This window comes from Bradysia coprophila, unplaced genomic scaffold (genome assembly GCF_014529535.1).
Source record: "Bradysia coprophila strain Holo2 unplaced genomic scaffold, BU_Bcop_v1 contig_476, whole genome shotgun sequence".
NCBI lineage: Eukaryota > Metazoa > Arthropoda > Insecta > Diptera > Sciaridae > Bradysia > Bradysia coprophila.
This window is the reverse complement of record NW_023503727.1, coordinates 1,166,252-1,187,839: the sequence shown is the minus strand read 5'-3', so window position 1 is coordinate 1,187,839 and position 21,588 is coordinate 1,166,252. Positions and strand designations below refer to the sequence as shown.

At 38.6% G+C, this 21,588-nt stretch overlaps 3 protein-coding genes across 3 annotated transcripts; 1 reads left to right on the top strand and 2 right to left on the bottom strand.

Moving 5' to 3' along the window:
- Nucleotides 1-2,194: 2,194 nt before the first annotated feature.
- On the bottom strand, nt 2,195-4,293 carry LOC119082618. Its single transcript, XM_037192177.1, has 2 exons — nt 3,986-4,293; nt 2,195-3,816 (listed from the first exon to the last, which is right to left on the bottom strand). The coding sequence occupies exons 1-2, from the start codon at nt 4,147-4,149 to the stop codon at nt 2,520-2,522; spliced, it is 1,461 nt and encodes a 486-aa protein (XP_037048072.1). The 5' UTR covers nt 4,150-4,293; the 3' UTR covers nt 2,195-2,519.
- A 3,881-nt stretch (nt 4,294-8,174) lies between these two features.
- LOC119082623 (homocysteine-responsive endoplasmic reticulum-resident ubiquitin-like domain member 2 protein) lies at nt 8,175-21,012 on the top strand. Its single transcript, XM_037192185.1, has 5 exons — nt 8,175-8,771; nt 19,304-19,506; nt 19,563-19,766; nt 19,834-20,226; nt 20,301-21,012. Exons 1-5 carry the CDS (start codon nt 8,637-8,639, stop codon nt 20,638-20,640), a joined length of 1,275 nt encoding a protein of 424 aa, XP_037048080.1. The 5' UTR covers nt 8,175-8,636; the 3' UTR covers nt 20,641-21,012.
- On the bottom strand, nt 15,726-17,476 carry LOC119082617 (carboxypeptidase N subunit 2-like). Its single transcript, XM_037192176.1, has 2 exons — nt 16,430-17,476; nt 15,726-16,262 (listed from the first exon to the last, which is right to left on the bottom strand). The coding sequence occupies exons 1-2, from the start codon at nt 17,407-17,409 to the stop codon at nt 15,737-15,739; spliced, it is 1,506 nt and encodes a 501-aa protein (XP_037048071.1). The 5' UTR covers nt 17,410-17,476; the 3' UTR covers nt 15,726-15,736.
- Nucleotides 21,013-21,588: the final 576 nt, after the last annotated feature.

Below are 21,588 nucleotides of genomic sequence, written 5' to 3'. Positions count from 1 at the left end.
TTCCACCTCCTAACAAAATGGCCGTCGGCCGCCATTTTGGATTTTTGTAAAATCAATATAAATCGGTGAAAATGATACTTACTTAATTTTAGGTCAATTCGAAATTTGTGTTACATTTTTCCTTTCAAATACGTACGGGGCTTCGTAATTGCGCTATGCGCAATTTTTAAGACGTACACATTTCATAAGAATTTTACTTTACCGACGTTTACGGGCGCAGTAGGCTTACAGTAAGAGTAGGGCGACGGACGAACTAGGGTCACGTACGCAATAGATGTACGGGTTTAAAATCGGGTGAGTAGACCGTGAGTTAGGGCCTTAGAAGTGAAAAGCTACTAGGGCCCTATGTGTATTTTACATAGAACTCAAGTAAATTTCATTCGTTTTTCGTAATTTTTGTTTCATTTGGAAGGTAATCAAAGGCCGAATAAAATGTTGTTGAAAAAAAATTAAATTAGGGTCCTTGGACTAAGGCCACTACTAGGGCCCTATGTGTATTTTACATTGAACTCGAGTAAATTTCATCCGTTTTTCGTAATTTTTGTTTCATTTGGAAGGTAATCGAAGGCCGAATAGAATGTTGTTGAAAAAAAATTAAATTTGGGTCCTCGGACTAAGGCCGCTACTAGGGCCCTATGCGTATTTTACATAGAACTCAAGTAAATTTCATTCGTTTGTCGTAATTTTTGTGTCATTTGGAAGGTAATCAAAGGCCGAATAGAATGTTGTTGAAAAAAAAAAAATTTGGGTCCTCGGACTAAGGCCGCTACTAGGGCCCTATACGTATTTTACATACAACTCGAGTAAATTTCATCCGTTTTTCGTAATTTTTGTTTCATTTGAAAGATAATCGAACACCAATAGAATGTTGTTGAAAAAAAAATTAAATTTGGGTCCTTGGACTAAGGCCGCTACTAGGGCCCTATGTGTATTTTACATATAACTCGAGCAAATTTCATCCGTTTTTCGTAATTTTTGTTTCATTTGGAAGGTAATCAAAGGCCGAATAGAATGTTGTTGAAAAAAAAAAAAATTTGGGTCCTCGGACTAAGGCCGCTACTAGGGCCCTATGCGTATTCTACACAACTCGAGTAAATTTCATCCGTTTTTCGTAATTTTTGTTTCATTTGAAAGATAATCGAACACCGAATAGAATGTTGTTGAAAAAAAAAAATTTGGGTCCTTGGACTAAGGCCGCTACTAGGGCCCTATGTGTATTTCACATACAACTCGAGTAAATTTCATCCGTTTTTCGTAATTTTTGTTTCATTTGAAAGATAATCGAACACCGAATAGAATGTTGTTGAAAAAAAAATTAAATTTGGGTCCTTGGACTAAGGCCGCTACTAGGGCCCTATGTGTATTTTACATATAACTCGAGCAAATTTCATCCGTTTTCCGTATTTTTTGTTTCATTTGGAAGGTAATCAAAGGCCGAATAGAATGTAGTTGAAAAAAAAAATTGGATCTTCGGACTGAGGCCGATACTAGGCCCTATGTGTATTTATACTCAATAAATTAAAATTTTAGGGCTATTTGAAATTTTTGTTTTATTTGAAAGGAACGTCGTACGGGGCTTCGTAATTGCGCTATGCGCAATTTCTAAGATGTACACATTACATAATAATTTTACTTTAACTACATTAACCGGCGCAATAGGTTTACGGTCAAAGTAGGGTGACAGACGCACTAGGGTCACGTACGCAATAGATGTACGGGTTTGTGCGGGGCTCAGTCGCAGCAAACGCTCCGACTGTTCTGACGGCTCGTTTTAGATTATGTCTGAGTATCAAAGTTGCTCTTTCCTCCTGATAGGAGTTGTAACTTTCTACAAATTATTACTCTCCAACTGTTGTATTTTTCGGAGGACTTGCACCTCCTGAGGAGCTCTTAATTACCTGCAACTCTCAAGTATATTCGACTGTTTCGCCTTCAACCTGCAAATCGATACGGTTTATTTTTACCTAACCCGCTGATCTGTGACGCAGGCAGCCGTATATATTCCCGCTATAAGTCCGCATTTCACTCTATAACAATGTATAATTAACCGCACAATCAACAATGCCAGTACGATAAAGTATAGTAAGTCGATGATATTGCCGGATAACAAAATCAATCGTCCCAATTATGTTCCATGGTCATGCCAGCCTATCTATCTATTTCAATAACAACGTGACAAATAAACGCTTGCTTGTTGTTGGTTCAAGTTGTTTGCTTTCAATGAGAGCTAAAGTAAAGTACATTGCTTCTTGGAGGAAATTTTCCATTTATTTTTGTCTTAAAAATTATTTTGGCTTTGTGACTACACTCATAACATTCATACAGTCAATTGCACGGAAGGAAGTAAGGAAAAAGCGAAATTTCTGATAATAGAAAAATTTGGAGCAGCAATTTAATTCCGGTCATTCGATGACGGTTGGAATCACCAAGGTTCACGACCTTGGGAATCATGGCATGTAGAAATATCTCTCATGAATTTATCCAATTCACTCAATTGATTCAGTCAGTTGATCGTCGTCTCAGAACAGTGGATTGTTCTTCTTGTTGATGAACGTGAAATCGTAATTTCCGTTGCGATAACACTGAACTAAATCACCACAATCTTCGTCCGAATAAACACTCAAATACGTCAGATTCACGAACCGGTCAATTAACCGTTTCACACCCGCACGACTAAACTCTAATTTACGGCCCATTTCGATGTGTTGAACATTTTCCGGCAACGGTATCTCGTCGAACAAATGGTCGACATTAGTCCGATTCAGTTTTTCTTCTAATTTAAAATTCTTAAAATTACGCGCATTCCCCGTCACAAATCGGATGACATTCAGCAAATCCAGTGCCAGCCCGTTGATGAATAGATTCTCCAAATGCTGGAACTGGTTGATGTTCACCGGTCGTTGAATGAAGTGGTCGCTACGATTGTCGATGGTGCTGCAACCGAACGATTTCAAATTCGGACACAGTCTACCGATTGTTATCAGATCAGCGAATGTGATCCCTTCATACTCGTTGGATATTGATAGGAAAACGAGACTGGCACCGATCTTCTCGAGAAATGGTACGAAACTGTTGCCACAATTCAGATTCTGCACTTCTAAGGCGCGCAGACAGTAGCTCGAATTCAGCAATTCGTCCATCACACCCTGCTGATCATCATATTTGAAGAACACGAGGTACAGCTCCTGCAAGTTATTGCACAGCCGAAAAATCTCGAATAGGCTTGCCTTGGTGGCATTGAAATGTCGCAGAATGTTTATGTTCAGTGCCTCGACATCATCCATATTTTTGGCAATGACCGTACCCAGGTCACTGTACGTTATATCTTCGAGAGTTTTCACCTCCCTCAACAGCTTTCGTATACCGTCGTATGTAATACTGTTCCTTAGGCCCCGAACGGCACTGCGTGGATCGTTGATAGTTAAAATTTTCAATTTCCTACAATTGCACAGGCACGCCAAACCAACATCCGTCACCGATAACGTAAACGATGTAGCATTGCCTCCCTGGTTCACCCGTTCATATTTGCATGTCGCATTCAACCACTCCAGATTCGGACAGTATTTCGGAATCATTTTCAGTATTGCGTCGTTGCAACTGAGCGCTAAGTTCAGAACTTTGACATTGATGAACGATGTCTTGAACAGACATTTCCAATACGATACGGTCAGACGGTGGTTTTTGGCCTGAAACTTTTGAACATTTCCGTGCAGCACGGCTCTGTAGAAATAGTATGAGTAATACGAATCGGTCGTTGATAAAGTTAGGTCCTCATTCTTGGCGGTTTGGTGGCACAGTAATATGTCGTCCAGGATTCTGTAATGGGAGACGTGGATCCGTAAATTATATAATGAAAACTGGAAAATCTTCAAGGTCGACACAATCGTCGTATATGTGAAAAATGTCGTCGCAGTACCCACATATAGATAACAACTCGCAACACAAAACACTTTTCCACCATACAACCAAGGTCTCATCTACTTACTGCGTTGGAATCGTTTTGGTCAAAAATCCATTTAGGTCGGCTATTTTCACAGATCGATTGTCGATTCGATCTTTTTCTAGGTGAGTGCTGTACGAATAAATCACATCGTGAACGGTCTTTATGCAAGTGTCATACAATGACTTCACTGGTTTGATAAACGGCATCTTAAATCCAATGAGCCCCGAATTTGTCGAACATTTAGCAGATTCAGCTCTACGTTTTACACATTTTCGTTTTATTTTTGTTTATGTTTATGTTACGAGCTGTGCAGCACCTCAGGTTTATATGTTTTACAAATGTCATTTCTTTAGTCGGGAGGCACGTTGAAAATTTCGAACTTTGGAGAAAATCTTTGCATAATGTGAAGTGTCAGTGATGACTGAGAGTGGATATTGAGTATTATCCGGAACTTATCCGGTTTATTACAAGGCCCTTCAAAATGTCAATGGTCATCCACAGAGAAGCCAACACAACCTCACTTTGACGTTTTAACGAACAAATTTGTTTAAGTTGCGGTTATGATTGCATCTGTGGATGACGATCGGTTGTTTTTGGCCTGTCAAAATTCGTTTTTACCGTACAATGGAAGAAACCTGTAGTAATCTGTATGAAGTACAGAAATTGCAAATTAAAATGAAATGTTTTTTGACATTTGAGATGAGAGCTTTGTTTGAACAATGGAAAGTTTGCGAATGTCAAAAAAAATTCATTTTAATATGCGATTTCTGTAATCGATTTTGTATAAAACAATAAAACATTTAAAAGTGAGGAAAACAAAATTATTGAAAGCTTCAGCGATTTAAAGTATAGTTTCCACTTAAAAAGAGCACTCCGTTTCTCCGTCTACATGACAGTTGTAAAATAGAACAAAGGAACTGTCAAGTAAACTGAGTAAAAAATTGAAATAAATTCAATTTCCACTCCGCTTGCGTGACAGTTCTTTTGTTCTATTTTACAACTGTCATGTAGACAGAGTTAGCCTCACGGAGTGCTTTTTAAAGCAAAAAAAAATTAGAAGTCTAAAGAAGGTCTGGTTTTTTCTTATTTATTGAAACAGTGTGTTAGTATAATTAACACGTTTCGAATCAAAATATAACACATACAGCCTGGGACAGTCAAAAAAGTGCATTTTTATTCTATACGTGTTTCATAGATTTCAGCTGTTTTGCCATTGTAATTTGTATTGTTAAAACAGCTGAAATCGATAAACACGAAAATCATAAAAATACACTTTTTTGACTGTCCTTGGCTGTAACAACCGTTTTGATGTTTTACTAATAGATCACTAAAATGACCGCTGGCGTGACGATCGACGGTTCGGTTTTGTGTGCAAACTAATGACAACCAACTTTGCTTCTAAGGGAATTCCCCGTATTTAGTTCATTTGCATTCATTTCAAAGAATTGGACGCACTCACTTATTCATTACTATGTGAAATTGGTTTCGATTTGTTTGCACACTTTTCCCCACCATTCCTCACGTTTCCGTCATCAGTTTCACCAAACGAAGAGATCTATGGTAGTAAGTAGGATATTAGCAGCAGTTAGCTCTCATAAAATCCAAACAGGGCACTCCACGTGCAGAGGACCAGACATCTGGAAAAATGTGGTTAAGAGACAATTTATAGAATTTATTTGAGGATTTTAATCGACACTAATTTAAGAAAGACTCACTATTATTGTAACAGCAATCGTCGCACATACTGCGAATACATCCGAAACCAGCTAAAAAAATTTAAATGAAAAACGTTAAGGATGAAACTTTCTTTAACAGAATTTCTAGCTCACAACAATGAGCTCGCCGTTTTTCACGATGATGTTCATCTCCATCTATTTATTGACAAAATATTACCAATCTGTCTGATATATGCTTTTTCAACTTATAAGTTACCATCAGCCAATACTGTTACAATGATCACAATGATAAGGAGCATCATAAAAAGACGTGTAGAGATTTTAGAAGACATTTTCTTTACTTTTTCTACTGATCAGTTGGTTTGATCAACGAATCCTTTTGAGGAATACTTCTCGCATAGTGCTTTTATACTGTAGATCGTAGATGCGTGACCGCCCCAAAGTTTACAGCTTTGGTTCCAAGTAACTGCATAAACACGAATTTTGACTGGCCGAACGAACCCGATTTCATCCACAGAGGTCGGTTTTCATATAAATATTGATGAGGTTATGTCTTTATGGATGAAATTTGACAGTAATTTGACAGTTCGTATGGCCTTGGAACAGACCTATAAACATACGTCCTGTGAATGACGTGTTAAATCTAGCCCTTTTTGGTTCTATAAATGTGACACTCAAATTGTGAATATTATGAAATTACAGATCAATTATTTTTTAATTTGCATAAATGTAATTTCTTAATCATTAATGATTCAACGGTTTCTTTTTTTGGATACTTAAAGTTGTTGTTTCGGAAACGGTATAAAATTCAGATGTTTTTGTTGTTGCAAATGTATTTTTGTTGCGCCAACAAAAATACTATATTTGTAACGTACACTCAATGTTTTTGGTCGATATACAGTGCCGGACTGGCCCTATGGGCGTTTGGGCGATTCCCGAATGGCTTTTTGATTTTTGCATGGATCAGGGACAACGAAGGGCTTCAACGAAGGACAACAATTTCTTCATACATCGCCCGAAGGGCTTTTTTGAGCCAGTCCGGCACTGTCGATATACGTACCTATTTGTACTCATAAATTACTCTGCTCAATCGAACAATTGGCTGACGGAGATCTGATTATCAACGATGTTTTCCCCCGTGATTCACGAGTCGTGCACAGGAGGAACATGATTATGAACATTTATGTGTGGAGTTCGAGTTTTGCACTGAAAAAAAAACTTCTTTTAAAGAAGTCGCTTTATTTCGGTGATTCCGAAAAATTCTTGTTCAAACAAGCCATCTTATCGGCATGATTGTCTTCATGCAACGACACATTTGACATCAAAATAATCCTCAACCATCGAAAATTGTGCCAGCTCTCTGAACGGAATAACAAGAGAGAGAGTTGATCAAAACAGATCTGTTAAAAAGACACGCACTTCATCAATTTATCCTCAACTCAATTATCATGAAAAATGGGTCTCTTATCTAGTTCGGTCAATTTCATTTGCTGAATCGTAACGAGTAATCAGTCGAAAGTAAATGTTTGCTTATCTCTGATGTTGATGAGGTAAATGCAACGTGATCTGAGTAAAATGCGCATGGTAACACCGAAACGCATTAATGCGAGGCTACTAACACGCCGGGATACTCGAAATCGTCAAGGAGCCGATGACAAAGACAAAGGTTTTTATTTTGATTCCATATAATTCGATCAAACATACAAACAGCTCGCCATTTGTATAAGTTTCCCTACAATTTGGACTTGAGGTTCTCCTCGCGTTTGAAGAAGAAACAGGGCATGTTTTTTCGTTGAATCGTTCCAGTGCCACCTTTGGGCAATTGATCCGTTATACGTAAATGCGTTTCGGCACTTTGAATTTGGCAACTTTGGATTAAATGTAGCTCATAAGTAAAGACCCTTAGAACCAAACACTACACTCTCCTTACACAACAAATGCAAATTAGGAGAAGGAGTAACATTCATTTCAAAGACCGAATAGAAAGCCTCGGTTGGTCTGTAGAAGCACCACAATTTTTTTTCAGTACTGCAATCTTTGCGCTCTATTTTCAGGTGATACCAACAGAAAGATGCTAATATGACGACTGGGTCGTTTCGACGGATAGAGCGAATATGTCGAATGATTTTGAAATTGGTTGAGAGAAAATGTATTGAATTCTCTCTCAAAAACCCAACTGTCATTCGACATATTCCCTCTATCCGTCGAAACGACCCAGTCGTCATATTAGCATCTCTCTGGATACCAAAGCAATGTCATCGCTGTGAAGTTGGTTCACGAAAAAAATAGAGCGCTGAAATTAGTTTTGAAATGCACTAGAAATGTAACAGAATTCTATGCAAAAATCTAACAGAGCGTTACTTTCCAAACAGCATTTCCCTATTAGGGCCATGACTAATCATAAAATCGGAAATGACCCCGACTAATTTCCAAGCAACGATATTATGTTTAGAATGTAGATGTCGCTGAATGTGAACTCGACTCAAACGAAACCGATGTCATCTGGGATGCACACACACTGCAAACACGCACACACACACACATCCGAAATTAAATTTTCATTTATTTCCGACCAATCCAGTTCGTACAAATATCCATTGCTTTTCAACACGTACTATAATCAAATCAAATAATAAAAATTTCGAGTTTTTATCAGTAAAATTTATAACCTGCATCTCATTGCCGTCACCGAATCAGTACTCATTGTTCCGATAAACAGAAAAGACGAGCTGAACTGAAATTAAACGACGCAATAAGAAAATTTCGAGTGTTCCCTGCAATCGTGTTGGATTATTATATTTTCATCAGAGTGTCAACAGAAATTGATTTTTTGTTATTTGTTTTTCGGGGTCTGATCCGTTTCGGTTCGAATTGGAAAACATTTTGCTTTTGTTTAAATTGTGTGCAAATTTCCGCCAAGTGCCGTTCAAGACAATCGAGCGAACGTTTTTACATCACAGTAATCATTCAAATAATTTTGATTTAATTGGTGTGTGGCAAATTGAATCCGTATCACAATGGATAACAATCCAGTCACAATCATTGTCAAAGCCCCAAATCAACAGTTCGAAGATCAAACAATACAATGTGAACTCTCCTGGACAATAAAACGGCTCAAGGGATTGCTGTCGGAAGTCTATCCATCAAAGCCTGTAAGTGTTTAGAATTTATTGAACGATATGGACAGTCGGTTTTGATGACATATGATAGCTAAATATAAAAACACGAAAACAAAAACAACTGAGCTTATTAACGACAAATCGAAATATAGTTAAATAGACGGGATATGAGATCATGATTTGAAGAAGAAGAAAAACGAAAAAAATTTTGAAGTTCAGACATTGCAAGTGCTTCGGTCTGACATAATTCGTCTAATAAAATTTACAAGTTTTTATCAATTTGTTTTCGTATTTTTTCGGTATACAAAGTGGAATGATTCGTTCATTACATGCATAAGTGATACGCTATGTCAAATTTGTATAACATAGTGAATACCTACAAAAGTTAATAATATAACTCAAAGACAGCCAGTTCTAACCAAATTATAGCTTCATGTATACACTAGGTCCCACCTTTTGGGCGGGTCAGGTCCCTTGACTGACAATTTTTTCAATATATTTTTGATCAATTTCATTGTTGAACTTCCGAAGCATCACTGATACAAATGCCTACATTTAATATATCGATTACTGTAAACATGACAACAAAATTTGACAGAAAAAGTTCTTCAAATAAACCTTCGAAGACCGAATGATCTTTGAGTTCTCATTTTTCTTATAAATTTGCAGCAAGATTTTCAATCAACCACAAATCGTAAATAAAATGCGACTCGTGTGAATTACGGCCCTCGCTTCGCTCTGGCCGCAAACTTCCCACTCGTATGAGCAATCTATTATTCTGTTTGATTGTCATTTTGTCAAATTTAATCAGAGCGAAGTTTTACGAATGTGGAACGATGAGAGGACTCTTTCACTTTGGTAAAAAATAAAAATAAATAAATAAATGAAGTATGAATTCGCTAGGAACGAACCGCCTTTGCTTTATATTTCCAAAATCGACAAAGTGTGAAGGAAAGACAATTTTTAGACCCGTACGAAGTACTGGGGTCTTATAGGTTTACGCATACGTTTGTAACACGTCGAATTGGACTCCCTGAGTAAGATAAAACCTATTGTGGTTGTCTAGAGATGCCAAATCCGCGAAAAAAAAATGTCCGTCTGTCCGTCTGTCTGTCTGCACGATAACTTGAGTAAAACGCATCCGATTTTGAAAATTCTTTTTTTTCCCGTTTGGTAATGTCAAAAGACAGGCTAAGTTCGAAGATGAGTGATTTTGGATCGACCCCTCCCGAGCTGTGGCCCAATAAGTGCTTTACGGTTTTTCGAAGATATCTCCGGACATTTAAACGTTAAACTTGTAAGTGATACGTCAAATAAAAGGTATTTACAATACCGATCGACAAAAAAAAAGTTTATGGAAATCGGATGACCGACTTGTGAGTTAGACCCCTTGGTGTGAAACAGGCACAGGGCGGCAAGGAGTTTTTGCTTGTAGGTCGGCCACATTTGAACATATTTCGTCTGTTTTAGCTTTATTAGATAGGTATTGACCGTACCAATCAGGGAAAAAAAATTTATGAAATTATGTTCTCCGGAGCGTGAGCTAGGTCTCTTGGAGTGAGCTCTTATCCGGCTACTCGGCCGTACAGTGAACGTGGAGTATTTTGTCAATATCTCGAGTAAATTTTGACCGAATTTCATGAATTTTTTTTTGTTTGAAAGGTATTAACGAATGTAAAGCGTCGGTACTATTTCCGGTCTCCTAACAAAATGGCTACCGGCGGCCATATTGGATTTTATTAAAAGTGATATAAAGTGGGAAAAATGATGCTTAGAGAGTTTCTGTTAACATGGAAATAATGTGTTAAGTGTGAGGGGTTTCAGGGATTCCATATATGGACATCTATATATACATCTATATACAGCTATATTGAGCTATATACAGGCATATAGAGCTATATAATAGCATATATTTATCTGTGAAATGTTTATTTATAGTTAAATATAGCGGTATATAGCTGTTTAAATAGGAATTTATTAGCTATGTTTTTTTTTACTTTTTACTGATTTACTGAAGAGGTGCCAGCGACATGTACCACATTTCTATCGGTATTTTATTATTTTTTATCGGTAAAATTGAATTTTTCTATCGGTCGAATATAATATCCCATAACATATTTACGACTCGTGAGAATTACGGCCCTCGCTTCGCTCTGGCCGCAAACTTCACACTCGTATGGGAGTTGTAACATATTTTGTTTGATTGTTGGAATAATGAATTTAAAAAAAATATTTTGAAATTAGTTGAGAATGACTTATCTTATACTACCTACAAAGAATGATGGTTACATTTAACGTTTTTCATAAAATTTCCTACACTTTTCAATCATAGTGTGCTCATTGGCATTTTTTTCCGTAAGACATTGAGTAAAAAAACATCTTTTTTTGGTAGTAGACGCATTAAAGTTAGTCAACTATCAAATTTGATGGTCAACTATCAAGTTGTTAGCAGTTCACTAACAAGAGACGTTTACCTGTTAGAGGCTGGGCATGTAGTGACGAAATTTTTCTTTCTACTTGTTTCATGCACATTATCGTAAACATACTTATACGATTTACACACACAACGCAACAAAATCAAATTTCATCAAAGTAATCTTTTTCGATTGAGGCTATAATCAACAGTGTAAAATCCTGTTTTTCTGGGATATCTTCCAGATCCTTCGTCCCACATAGCCCATCTTCGAACTTAGCCTCGGTATTTTACTTCCACACATTTAAAAAAAAAGATTCATCCAAATTGCTTGAGAATTACTCAAGTTATCGTGCATTCAACGATTTTTTGTTACCCACATTTAACGTTTTTCATACCATTTCACACATTTTCAATCATAGTGAACTTTTTTGTCACCCACACATTTCGGTATTTTCTGGTGTAAGACCCTGACTTTCAGTCAAGGGAATAACGGTTGGATGTACATACCTATACCTATATAGCTTGAGACGTTGTTTTTTTTCGTTCGTGCTTATCAATTTATTGAAATGAAACGGGCTGACAATAACAAAATAAAGAGAATTATCATGGAAAATATCGACATATCTAAGTCGTGTCGAATAGCCAACCAAAATGCAGAACAATGTTAGTTAGTGGTGCCACTTTCATTTGAGATAAAAATAAATTTTTTATCGCAACGAAGAAAAACCGGGAAAAACCCCAGCTATTACGGCAATTGAATTCAATTTGCAAATTATTATATCAGATCCATAACGACCTGTCATTGTATTTGCGTATTGACATTGGTGAAAGTGTTGAAACTTTTACTTAAGGTCACTTGGCTGAGCAGAATTCAGATTCTTTCATTAACATTGATCTAATGCGGTTAAAAATTCGTCGGTTTTCTTAGAGCAGCTGTCTGATTTACGACTATATTTTGGGCTACAATAGTGACCACAAGTTATCGTCATTGTATATTACGTCCATTACGACGCAATCAAATTAACAGAGTGATAACTCTGAAGTCAAACAAACTTGAAGTAGAACAGAAATGCAACGGATATTAACAGCAGTGCATTTAGCAGAGAAATGATAAGTTGGTATGCCTGTGGCGAGATAGAAGGAACCATAGAAATGATAAGTTGGTACGCCTGTGGCGAGATAGAAGGAACATGTGAATGACAGTTGGCTCCCATGGGAGAGAATGTTTCTCTCACATGCTCTCCCATAGGAGCCAACTGTCCTTCACATGTTCCTTCTACCTCGTCACAGTCGTACCAACTTATCATTTTTATGGTTCCTTCTATCTCGCCACAGACATACCAACTTATCATTTCTCTGACATTTAGCGTCCGTTTGACAAGTAGATCGCGAGAGGTTTAGGTCGCTTGAGGGGGTAGTAAACAGATACTGATAAACTTAGCTTATTTGAAATAAGGAGCCTACTAAACGCAGTTGTCAGTCTTTTTCTTAGAAATTTAGTGGTTTATGTTGGTATGATACCACTGCGGGACCCAAAGGACCCAAAATAAGAAGCTTTTTGACCGTTGTTCCTGTGCCTGTTAATAATGAGTTGATAGAAGCAAATAAACTGAACTTCAACTTAGGCGGGCACTACAACCTACTATTGGTTTTGGCCTCTTCCAGCAAACTTCTCCAATCGGACCTATTCCGCGCCAACGTTCTCCAGTCGCTCACTCTTAGTACGTTTAGATTAGACTCAATTGCATCTTTCAATCTCGCTCTTAGTCTTCCTGGTCTGCGTCTTTCATCGGGATTTGTATTTAGCAGTTTCAGTGATACACGTTCCTTGTTCATTCTTTGTACATGACCGAGCCATCTTAATCGATTGATTTTGGTGAATTTGACTATATCAGGCTCCTTGTAAAGCTGATACAGCTCATGGTGGTATCTTCTTCTCCAGTTACCGTTCACATTGACACCTCCAAAAATTGATCGAAGAATTCTCCTTTCAAAAACCAAAAGTGTCTGTTCGTCACTTTGTGTCATGCACCAAGCTTCCGATCCATATGCTACAACTGGTCGAATCAGCGATCTGTACAATTCGCACAAGGTTGCGGTTGAGTGTTTTTGACCGGATGAGTTTTTGAAGACTGTAGTAACTCCTGTTACCAAGCGTTACCCTTCTACGTATTTCCTCTCCGATGCTATTATCACTATTCACCAGCGACCCAAGGTAAATAAAGCTGTCGACAGTCTCGACGTGTTTTCCATTCGCCTCCAGCGTATGGTCCGTTGATCTGCCATCAGACAATGAAGTTGTCATGTACTTGGTTTTTCTCTCACTGACCTTGAGACCGAACTCAGCACCCCTATCTTCAATTTTCGTGAAATTCTCTTTAACGATGCCAATGTTCCATTAAATTAAGTCTAGGTCATCAGCATACTGACAAAACAACTGACTCAACTTTCTGAAGATTGTACCGCTGGTTTCCACGTCGCTATCGCTTATCACCTTCTCAAGAACAATGTTGAAGAATAAAGCTGCCAGTCCATCGCCTTGTCTAAGTCCTTCCAAGCTTAGAGTAATTATAACTAGAGAGGAAATTTGTACGACGAAATGTGGTCCCAACATCAGTTTGTATAAGATACACATTTCGTATACTTTTACACCAATACATGTATACGCTGACGCTATTTCGCTTTTGACAGTTCAATTTGCCCTCTTAATTAAGAGAGAAAACACACACACCAATAAACATTTCGTATTTCATGTTGGGACCACATATTTTACGTAAATTTGATTGAAATTTCCTCTCTTGGTATAATTACTCTTAGCTTCCAAGGCTTCAAGGGAATCAGATAGATTGTTCCGAATTCTGACCTTGGCTCTCACATGTGAAAGAGTCATTCTAGCCAAATGAATAAGTTTTTTGGGGTAACCAAGTTCCACCATCACATTCCATAGTTTCCTCCGAAAAACCCTGTCATATGCCGTTTCAAAATCAACAAACAAATGGTGTACTTTCGTTAAAACGTCACAGTGAGGTTGTGTCTTGTATTGCCTTCTCTGTGGATGACGATTGACATTTTCAGTGACCTTGGACCAGACCTGTTCAAGCACCTAATCGACGCTACAGTAGGAAATGTTGCCAAAGTTAAATAACTAAACAGGTCAACTCAGGTTCAGTCTGATAGGTCAACCAGACTCAGAGATTTTACAATGATAACATTTAACAAAACAAGTGATACAATAAAAGCCTCTGTCACCTGCTAGAAATTATGCCACATCCGGTCTATTGTCCTGTTAACCTAAAGTCTCTTGAATCATTTTTGCACGATCTGAATTTGATCTGTTCCTCGCCTTATTTATGCAACAGTATTTCGAGGGGGTAACCACTGGCAAAAAATCTGTCCCAACAATTCCACTCAATTCCAAAATGTTCAATTTAATTTGGTTTGGACTCGAAATTCCAAAGATTCTGTTACATTCCAAAAATTGCACAAATTCCTCTTAGGGCATGTCAAGGGCTTAACATATGACAATGGAAACATTTAGCCTTAATTTCAAAAATTCCATTGACCAGTCCCAAAAATTCCACAGTGGTTACCCCCTCGAAAAATTTTAAACGTGCCTGAACAAGTCGTATAGACCGTCTATACTGCGACGAATTGCTGCAGCTGAGTAAATATTTTTGTTCGTTTTTGAAAAGAATGATGAATATGGAACGTACGTAATACTGGGGCATATTTAAACACAACCAAGTGTATGTCAAGTAAATTTAATCAAATGGTATGGTAATATCAGGTCTGGGTTCACATATTTTATGGACTATTGTTCATCCAGGCCTTCAAGTAGATTAATGAATCGATTAAGTTTTTATCAAATTTCTGACTTAAGACATCAGGATTGAGGAAACACTCGCCAAAAGTTAACTTACTTGAAAAGCATTCGAAAGAGTCACATTGTGTTCAGTGTCTCCATCTTAAATTTCGAGCCAAAGATAGAGAAACGCCTCACTATCCCTTCATTCTTTGACGGATCTAAAAATTGGCCACATATTCCAATCCTTTGCCCTTTGAACATTGCCACAACATTCTAAGATACAATAGAGGTGTGCGGGCCGATGTTTTTTTGAAGCCCGTCCGGCCCGAAGCCCGGTCCGAAATTCATTTTTAAAGCCCGGCCCGAACTGGCCCGACGTATTTATAGCCCGTCCGGCCCAAGCCCGATCGGGCCGCAAAAAAACTCGGACGGGCCGACATTTTCGGGCGGCCCGAAAGCAAATTTCATATAAAAAAGTGCGCGAAACTTTGAAAATCGGGCCAAAAATTTAATTTTTTAGGTCCGGTCCAAGCTCGGCCCGACAGATTTGAAGCCCGCCCGGCCCAGGCCCGGTCGGGCCGGATAAAAACCCGGGCGGCCCGACATTTTCGGGCGGCCCGCACATCTCTAAGATACTGTCGAGTCGCTTACCATTTTGTTGTTTGATTGTTTCTACAAAATGCAACATTTTCGTTTTCAATTCTTTATTTTCACATTTCCTGTGGACTAATTTTGCAAATTGAATAAAAAGGTTCACCAGGTTCAAAATTCATTTGTTCAACAGTCAACATTTATAACGGCTGTCCCATTTAAATTTAATGGACTAGCGCAAACGGTGTCATTGATGTGTCTCTGATAATAGGCTGCTGTGACTTCGGCATACTTTTTATACGCATTGACGCTTAAGCATTCACAATTGATTGGATTCCTTTCCACATTGATGAAACTGTCTTCGTTTCCTTTGACCAAACCATCGAAACCGCTCAAATCAGTGATTGAATTCCAGCGAAAATCGAAATAGCCACGAAATTGCGATAGATACGAGATGCGCTCGCGACTGAGACTTTCGAAGCCATTCATCATGAAGTAAATGTTAAATCTATCACTGCCCCAGATCGGTTTTGTTAAAAGATTTTCGAAAAATTGGTCCGAACTTTGGCTGAATCGATTCGAACTGAAATTGATGTGACCCAATTTGGTTTGATTGGCCAGGAAATTTTCCGGTAGATCAGTCAACGCATTATTTCGCATATTCAAATCATAAACGTTCGTCGAGTTCTTGAGTAGATTTTCCGGTACGGATTTCAGGGGCGCCGACTTCTAAGGACAAGCGAGGCTCGGGCACCACTACTCGAATGATGAGCACCACTACATCTTTCCAGCTTTACTTGAAAGAGCACCACTACTCCCAGATTCTCTTGTTGTATGAGCACCACTACTCCCAAACACAAGTCGGCATCCCTGACGGATTTTAGGTTACAAGCGATGATGTAAACGGTTCGCAAATTGGGTATACTCGATAGGAATTCGTCTGGTAATGTGTCGAGACTGGTGTCTTCGTCGCATTCGATGCGAAAGTAGTTAAAACTGTCTGTTTTTATGATCAAACGTTGCGGAATATTTACAAATTTATTCTTTACCAATGACATGCCTTGCAATTTCTCGAGTGATTCAAAGGCATCGGAGTCAATCGATGTAATTTCATTGAACTTTAACGACACCGTGAGAATATTCGGCACACTCGCGAAAAGTTTCTTTGACAAATGTTGAATTTTGCTCTCAGTCAAACTGAACGAGGTAAGCTGAGTCCATTTCTTCAGCACTTCTGTATTGAATTCACCGCTAAGACCGCCGACATTCAAAGCGGTCACATTCGACGGTTGATCGAATATTTTCTCGTTGATTTCCTTTGATATTATTGTCAGATCAATCAAATAGGGTAGGTCTGTGACAACGTCGTCAGCCAGGTCCATTGATGAGCTCGATCTCAAAAACAATTCCTGAAGGTTACCCAATCCATTGAAGTATTCCCTGGTAATTGAAACGCTTTCGGTTGTGTTGAAGTGAAACTCATACAAACCGGAATGAATTTGGCTGAACGATTTGCTTAGCGGCAACGGGCATCCATTGTATCGAATGAACACCAAATTGACGAAATTAAATTCGGAAACAATTTCGTACGCAAAATGATCTGCTGTTGTGCAATTCACGGTCAAATGATTACCACGGATATGAGTGAATTGGGGGGATGGGAGAATCGATGTTTGTCTCAGAATTAACTCCAACGACGACCCATTTCCACTACACTTTGTTTCCTTGTAATAATTCAATTTGTCACAATCACAACTTTTCGGACAGGAAAATTCCGATGGTGTGGGAACGTGTTTTCGTCTGCCAATGGTCGAACTTACAAAGCACAAAATGACGATTAAGAATAGTTTAGCGTTCATCGTTTCTTGTAGTGAGTTTACCACTTCGAATTCTGCAAACGACTGAGGACTGATGAGTTCAATCAAGATACAAAAACTTGAATGATGTGCACCTCACAACCACCACCTAAATATCAAACTATAAGCAAATTTTTGTGTCTCCGTTCCTTCTTCTTTCGTGTAACTTAGAACGCAAATTCGAAATTGCAAAATAGCTATTTATGCCACCGGGTTATTCTTCAACTCGCGTTCATTTATAACTTGGAGGGTCAGAAGGAGGTTCTGTCGGCGACATTTGTGTTACCAAAGTTCCACCATTCAAGCCCTTCTGGTCGTGTGCTAAGGCACCAGGCTTGAATGTGTCTAGTCTGGTCACTAGCTGTGTAGATCGTCATTCAAAAGTTTTACTTTTCGTCACCGAGTTGAGATTTTTAGACCCGTACGAAGTACTGGGGTCTTATAGGTTTACGCATACGTTTGTAACACGTCGAATTGGACTCCCTGAGTAAGGGGAAACCTATTGTGGTTGTCTAGAGATGCCAAATCCGCGAAAAAAAAAATGTCCGTCTGTCTGTCCGTCTGTCTGTCTGCACGATAACTTGAGTAAAACGCATCCGATTTTGAAAATTCTTTTTTTTCCCGTTTGGTAGTGTCAAAAGACAGGCTAAGTTCGAAGATGAGTGATTTTGGATCGACCCCTCCCGAGCTGTGGCCCAATAAGTGCTTTACGGTTTTTCGAAGATATCTACGGACATTCAAACGTTACACTTGTAACTGATACGTCAAATTAAAGGTATTGACAATACCGATCGACAACAAAAAAGTTTTTGGAAATCGGATGACCGACTCGTGAGTTAGACCCCTTGGTGTGAAACAGGCACAGGGCGGCAAGCAGTTTTTGCTTGTAGGTCGGCCACATTTCAACATATTTCGTCTGTTTTAGCTTTATTAGATAAGTATTGACCGTACCAATCAGGGAAAAAAAGTTTTTGAAATTATGTTCTCCGGAGCGTGAGCTAGGTCTCTTGGAGTGAGCTCTTATCTGGCTACTCGGCCGTACAGTGAACGTGGAGTATTTTGACAATATCTCGAGTAAATTTTGACCGAATTTCATGAATTTTTTTTTGTTTGAAAGGTATTAACGAATGTAAAGCGTCGGTACTATTTCCGGTCTCCTAACAAAATGGCTGCTGGCGGCCATATTGGATTTTATTAAAAGTGATATAAAGTGGGAAAAATGATGCTTAGAGAGTTTCTGTTAACATGGAAATAATTTGTTATGTGTGTGGGGTGTTTCAGGCATTCCATATATGGACATCTATATATACCTATATACAGCTATATTGAGCTATATACAGGCATATAGAGCTATATAATAGCATATATTTATCTGTGAAATGTTTATTTATAGTGAAATATAGGTAAATATAGCGGTATATAGCTGTTTAAATAGGAATTTATGAAATTTGTCTTCGTACGGGGCTGTCTATATTGCCTCCGGCAATTTAGTTGTATATGATAACAAGGCAAAGAGTGGATAATGTAAGTGATTTAAAAGGAAGAATAGTTTTTCAGCAGAGAAGAAAATGAAGTAAGAGAAATGAAGAGTTTCACATTAAAGGCTTTTGATACGAATAGGTGTTTCGTACGGGTCGGCGTTAGCTATGTTTTTTTTTTGACTAGAGGTTATCGGGTTTAAAACGCGTTTCGTACTTCGACCGCCAATTCGAATGATAATTAGTTGTCTGAAGAATTTGGTGTTAGAACCGGTTTCATTAGGGAACCATCATTGTTGTGTGACTATGACTGTGGACATTACGTCCAAAAATGTTAACCAACCAACAATTTGTTATTTTGTTTGATTTAGATACAGATCTCCGAGAGTACCAACCAAGTCTCTTCTTTCTTTCCACAGAAAACGGATGAACAAAAACTCATTTATTCGGGTCAACTTCTCAACGATCAAATCGTTTTGAAAGATATTCTCAGACAATACGAAGGCCAGGACACACATACAGTCCATTTAGTTTTGCAATCAAACAAAGTGTTCGAGACATCACGATCCATCAAAAACAGTGCACAGCCCTTGCAACCAGACATTAGCACAGATGGCTTACGGTAAGATTATAACGTTACGTTACGTGGAACCATTCATTAACCGTCCAACGGTACAGGCAACGAAATACGACACACAGTAACAGCTCCGAAACTGATGGTTTGTTCAGACCTGCAGCCGATTGGAGTAACAGTTTTGCCAGTCAGCCGATAGCCGACATGAATCGGCAATACAATGAATGGGTATCACAGCAGTTGCCTTCGTATAATTTGATGGTCGAACAAATTTATCGGCAATACTACAGTCAATACATGAACGCTTTGTAAGTTAGAATCGTTTTGTTAGAATGATCGCGACAAATTTCAACGAAAGAAATTTTTATTTTGCAGAAATCAGCCGAATAATTTGTACATGTCACAAAACGGAGGAATGAACAACCTGCCTCAAATGCCTTACTATCCACAAAACTATTTTCCAACACCAAACCTGTACAATTCGCCAGTGACGCAACAGCAGCAAAATAATCAGGCACAACCACAAGTGCCACAACCGCAGGCCGTTGCCCAGCCTCAAGTTCAACCGCAACAACCGTTACCTGATCAGCAACCGAATCCTGCCCAGCAAAGATTTCCAAACATTGTGCAAGAGGAGGTGGAGAATCGCGATTGGTTGGACCTGTTTTATGCATTCAGTCGACTGATGGTGCTGGTGACACTAATTTACTTTTACTCATCACCACTGCGATGTTTGATCGTAATATTCTTCACGATTTTATATTACGGGTAAGGAAGACATTGCAGTCATTCTCATTGCCCCCGACCAAAAATGCTAAACTTTGTGTCGTTGTCGTCTATAGATACCATGTGGGTTACTTCAGACAACTCAATCGCGAACCAAACAATAACCAACCAGCCAATGTAGCGCCGCCAGCTAACAATAACAACGAGAATGTTGCTGCACCAGTCGTGGAACAACAACCACAACAGCCTCAGCAACCGGCAGCGGACGCTGTCAATAACGAAGAGAATCCAATCAATGAGGCTGAACCGTTAGTCAATGCTGCTGCTGCTGCTGCATCACCTACTGATAATGATGGTGCAGTGAACGAAGCCAATCGAACACCAATGATTGTCCTAGTTCGAACGTTCATTATGTCCTTTTTTGCCTCACTGATACCCGAAACGCCTGCATTGTAATTTCAACTGTGGTCAATTAATTCCAATAAAAATCTAAATTTCAAAATGAACTGAAAACAAGTCATGAAGAGAAGAAGATGAGCAGAACGAACAGAAGAAAGAAAATGAAGATGTGTTGAAGAGCTGCTGTGGAAGAGATTCAGTTTACTTATTTATTTAGTAGCTAGACGTGAGACCTATTTTGATTTTGCACTTTGTACATCCGATCTACCTAAAGAATTCGTTATTTAATACATATTATATTCGGAGGGCATCGCTTTCTAGAGTTTACTCCTAGTACGTAAGCCAAATAAAAAAAAAGGAAGAGCAAGACTCAAGTCTGTGTTGTACATTTTCGATAACAATAAAAATGAGAATTTAATTTATGATCACGACGTGTATCTCGTCTTCCGTCAGTTTGTTATCATGGGCGCGCGTTAGCATAGCGCCCGTGACGCAAGTCCTATTACTAGAAAAAATTTTAAAAATTTTTTTTTGTCGTAGACTGCAGACAGCAAATATTGAAGTTCCACAATTCAAATACAAATGACTCCAAATTACCATTAAAAAAAACTAGGCGTCCGTGCGAGTTCAACGAGCTATAGCACGTTCTTGCAGCTTAAAATTTGGCCACGCAAAAAATCTTCCAAGAAGCCCCATTTCCATACATTTTGGTCAATTTCAGTACTTTAAACGAAATGAAAAAATCCTACGTTACTTTGTTAGTCCGTCCGTCCGTCCGTCCGTCCGTGTTTCCTATCTTCTAAAGTCTTCTTTAGATTTTGTTGAAATTTTGGGAGTAGATTCTAGTCGTCATTCTAAGACATTCCAGAAAAAAATTTTTGGGGGGAACCGGCCTCGTTTCGGAGCTAGGGCTCCTCGAAGTTCCCATATAAGCCCCATATAAGAACACCTTTAAGTGTGTGTGTGTGGATGGGTATGGTAGAACAAATTTGTTCGCTTTTGGTA

Bases quoted from the DNA above. Each gene is read 5' to 3' on its own strand.
- LOC119082618 (XM_037192177.1), bottom strand. From the start codon at position 4,149: ATGCCGTTTATCAAACCAGTGAAGTCATTGTATGACACTTGCATAAAG. The intron at 3,817-3,985 runs GTAAGTAGATGA...CTCCCATTACAG, and splicing joins ACCAAAACGATTCCAACGCA to AATCCTGGACGACATATTAC.
- LOC119082623 (XM_037192185.1), top strand. From the start codon at position 8,637: ATGGATAACAATCCAGTCACAATCATTGTCAAAGCCCCAAATCAACAG. The intron at 19,507-19,562 runs GTAAGATTATAA...CCAACGGTACAG, and splicing joins ATTAGCACAGATGGCTTACG to GCAACGAAATACGACACACA. The intron at 20,227-20,300 runs GTAAGGAAGACA...TGTCGTCTATAG, and splicing joins TTCACGATTTTATATTACGG to ATACCATGTGGGTTACTTCA.
- LOC119082617 (XM_037192176.1), bottom strand. From the start codon at position 17,409: ATGAACGCTAAACTATTCTTAATCGTCATTTTGTGCTTTGTAAGTTCG. The intron at 16,263-16,429 runs ATCCGTCAGGGA...GGCGCCCCTGAA, and splicing joins ATCATCGCTTGTAACCTAAA to ATCCGTACCGGAAAATCTAC.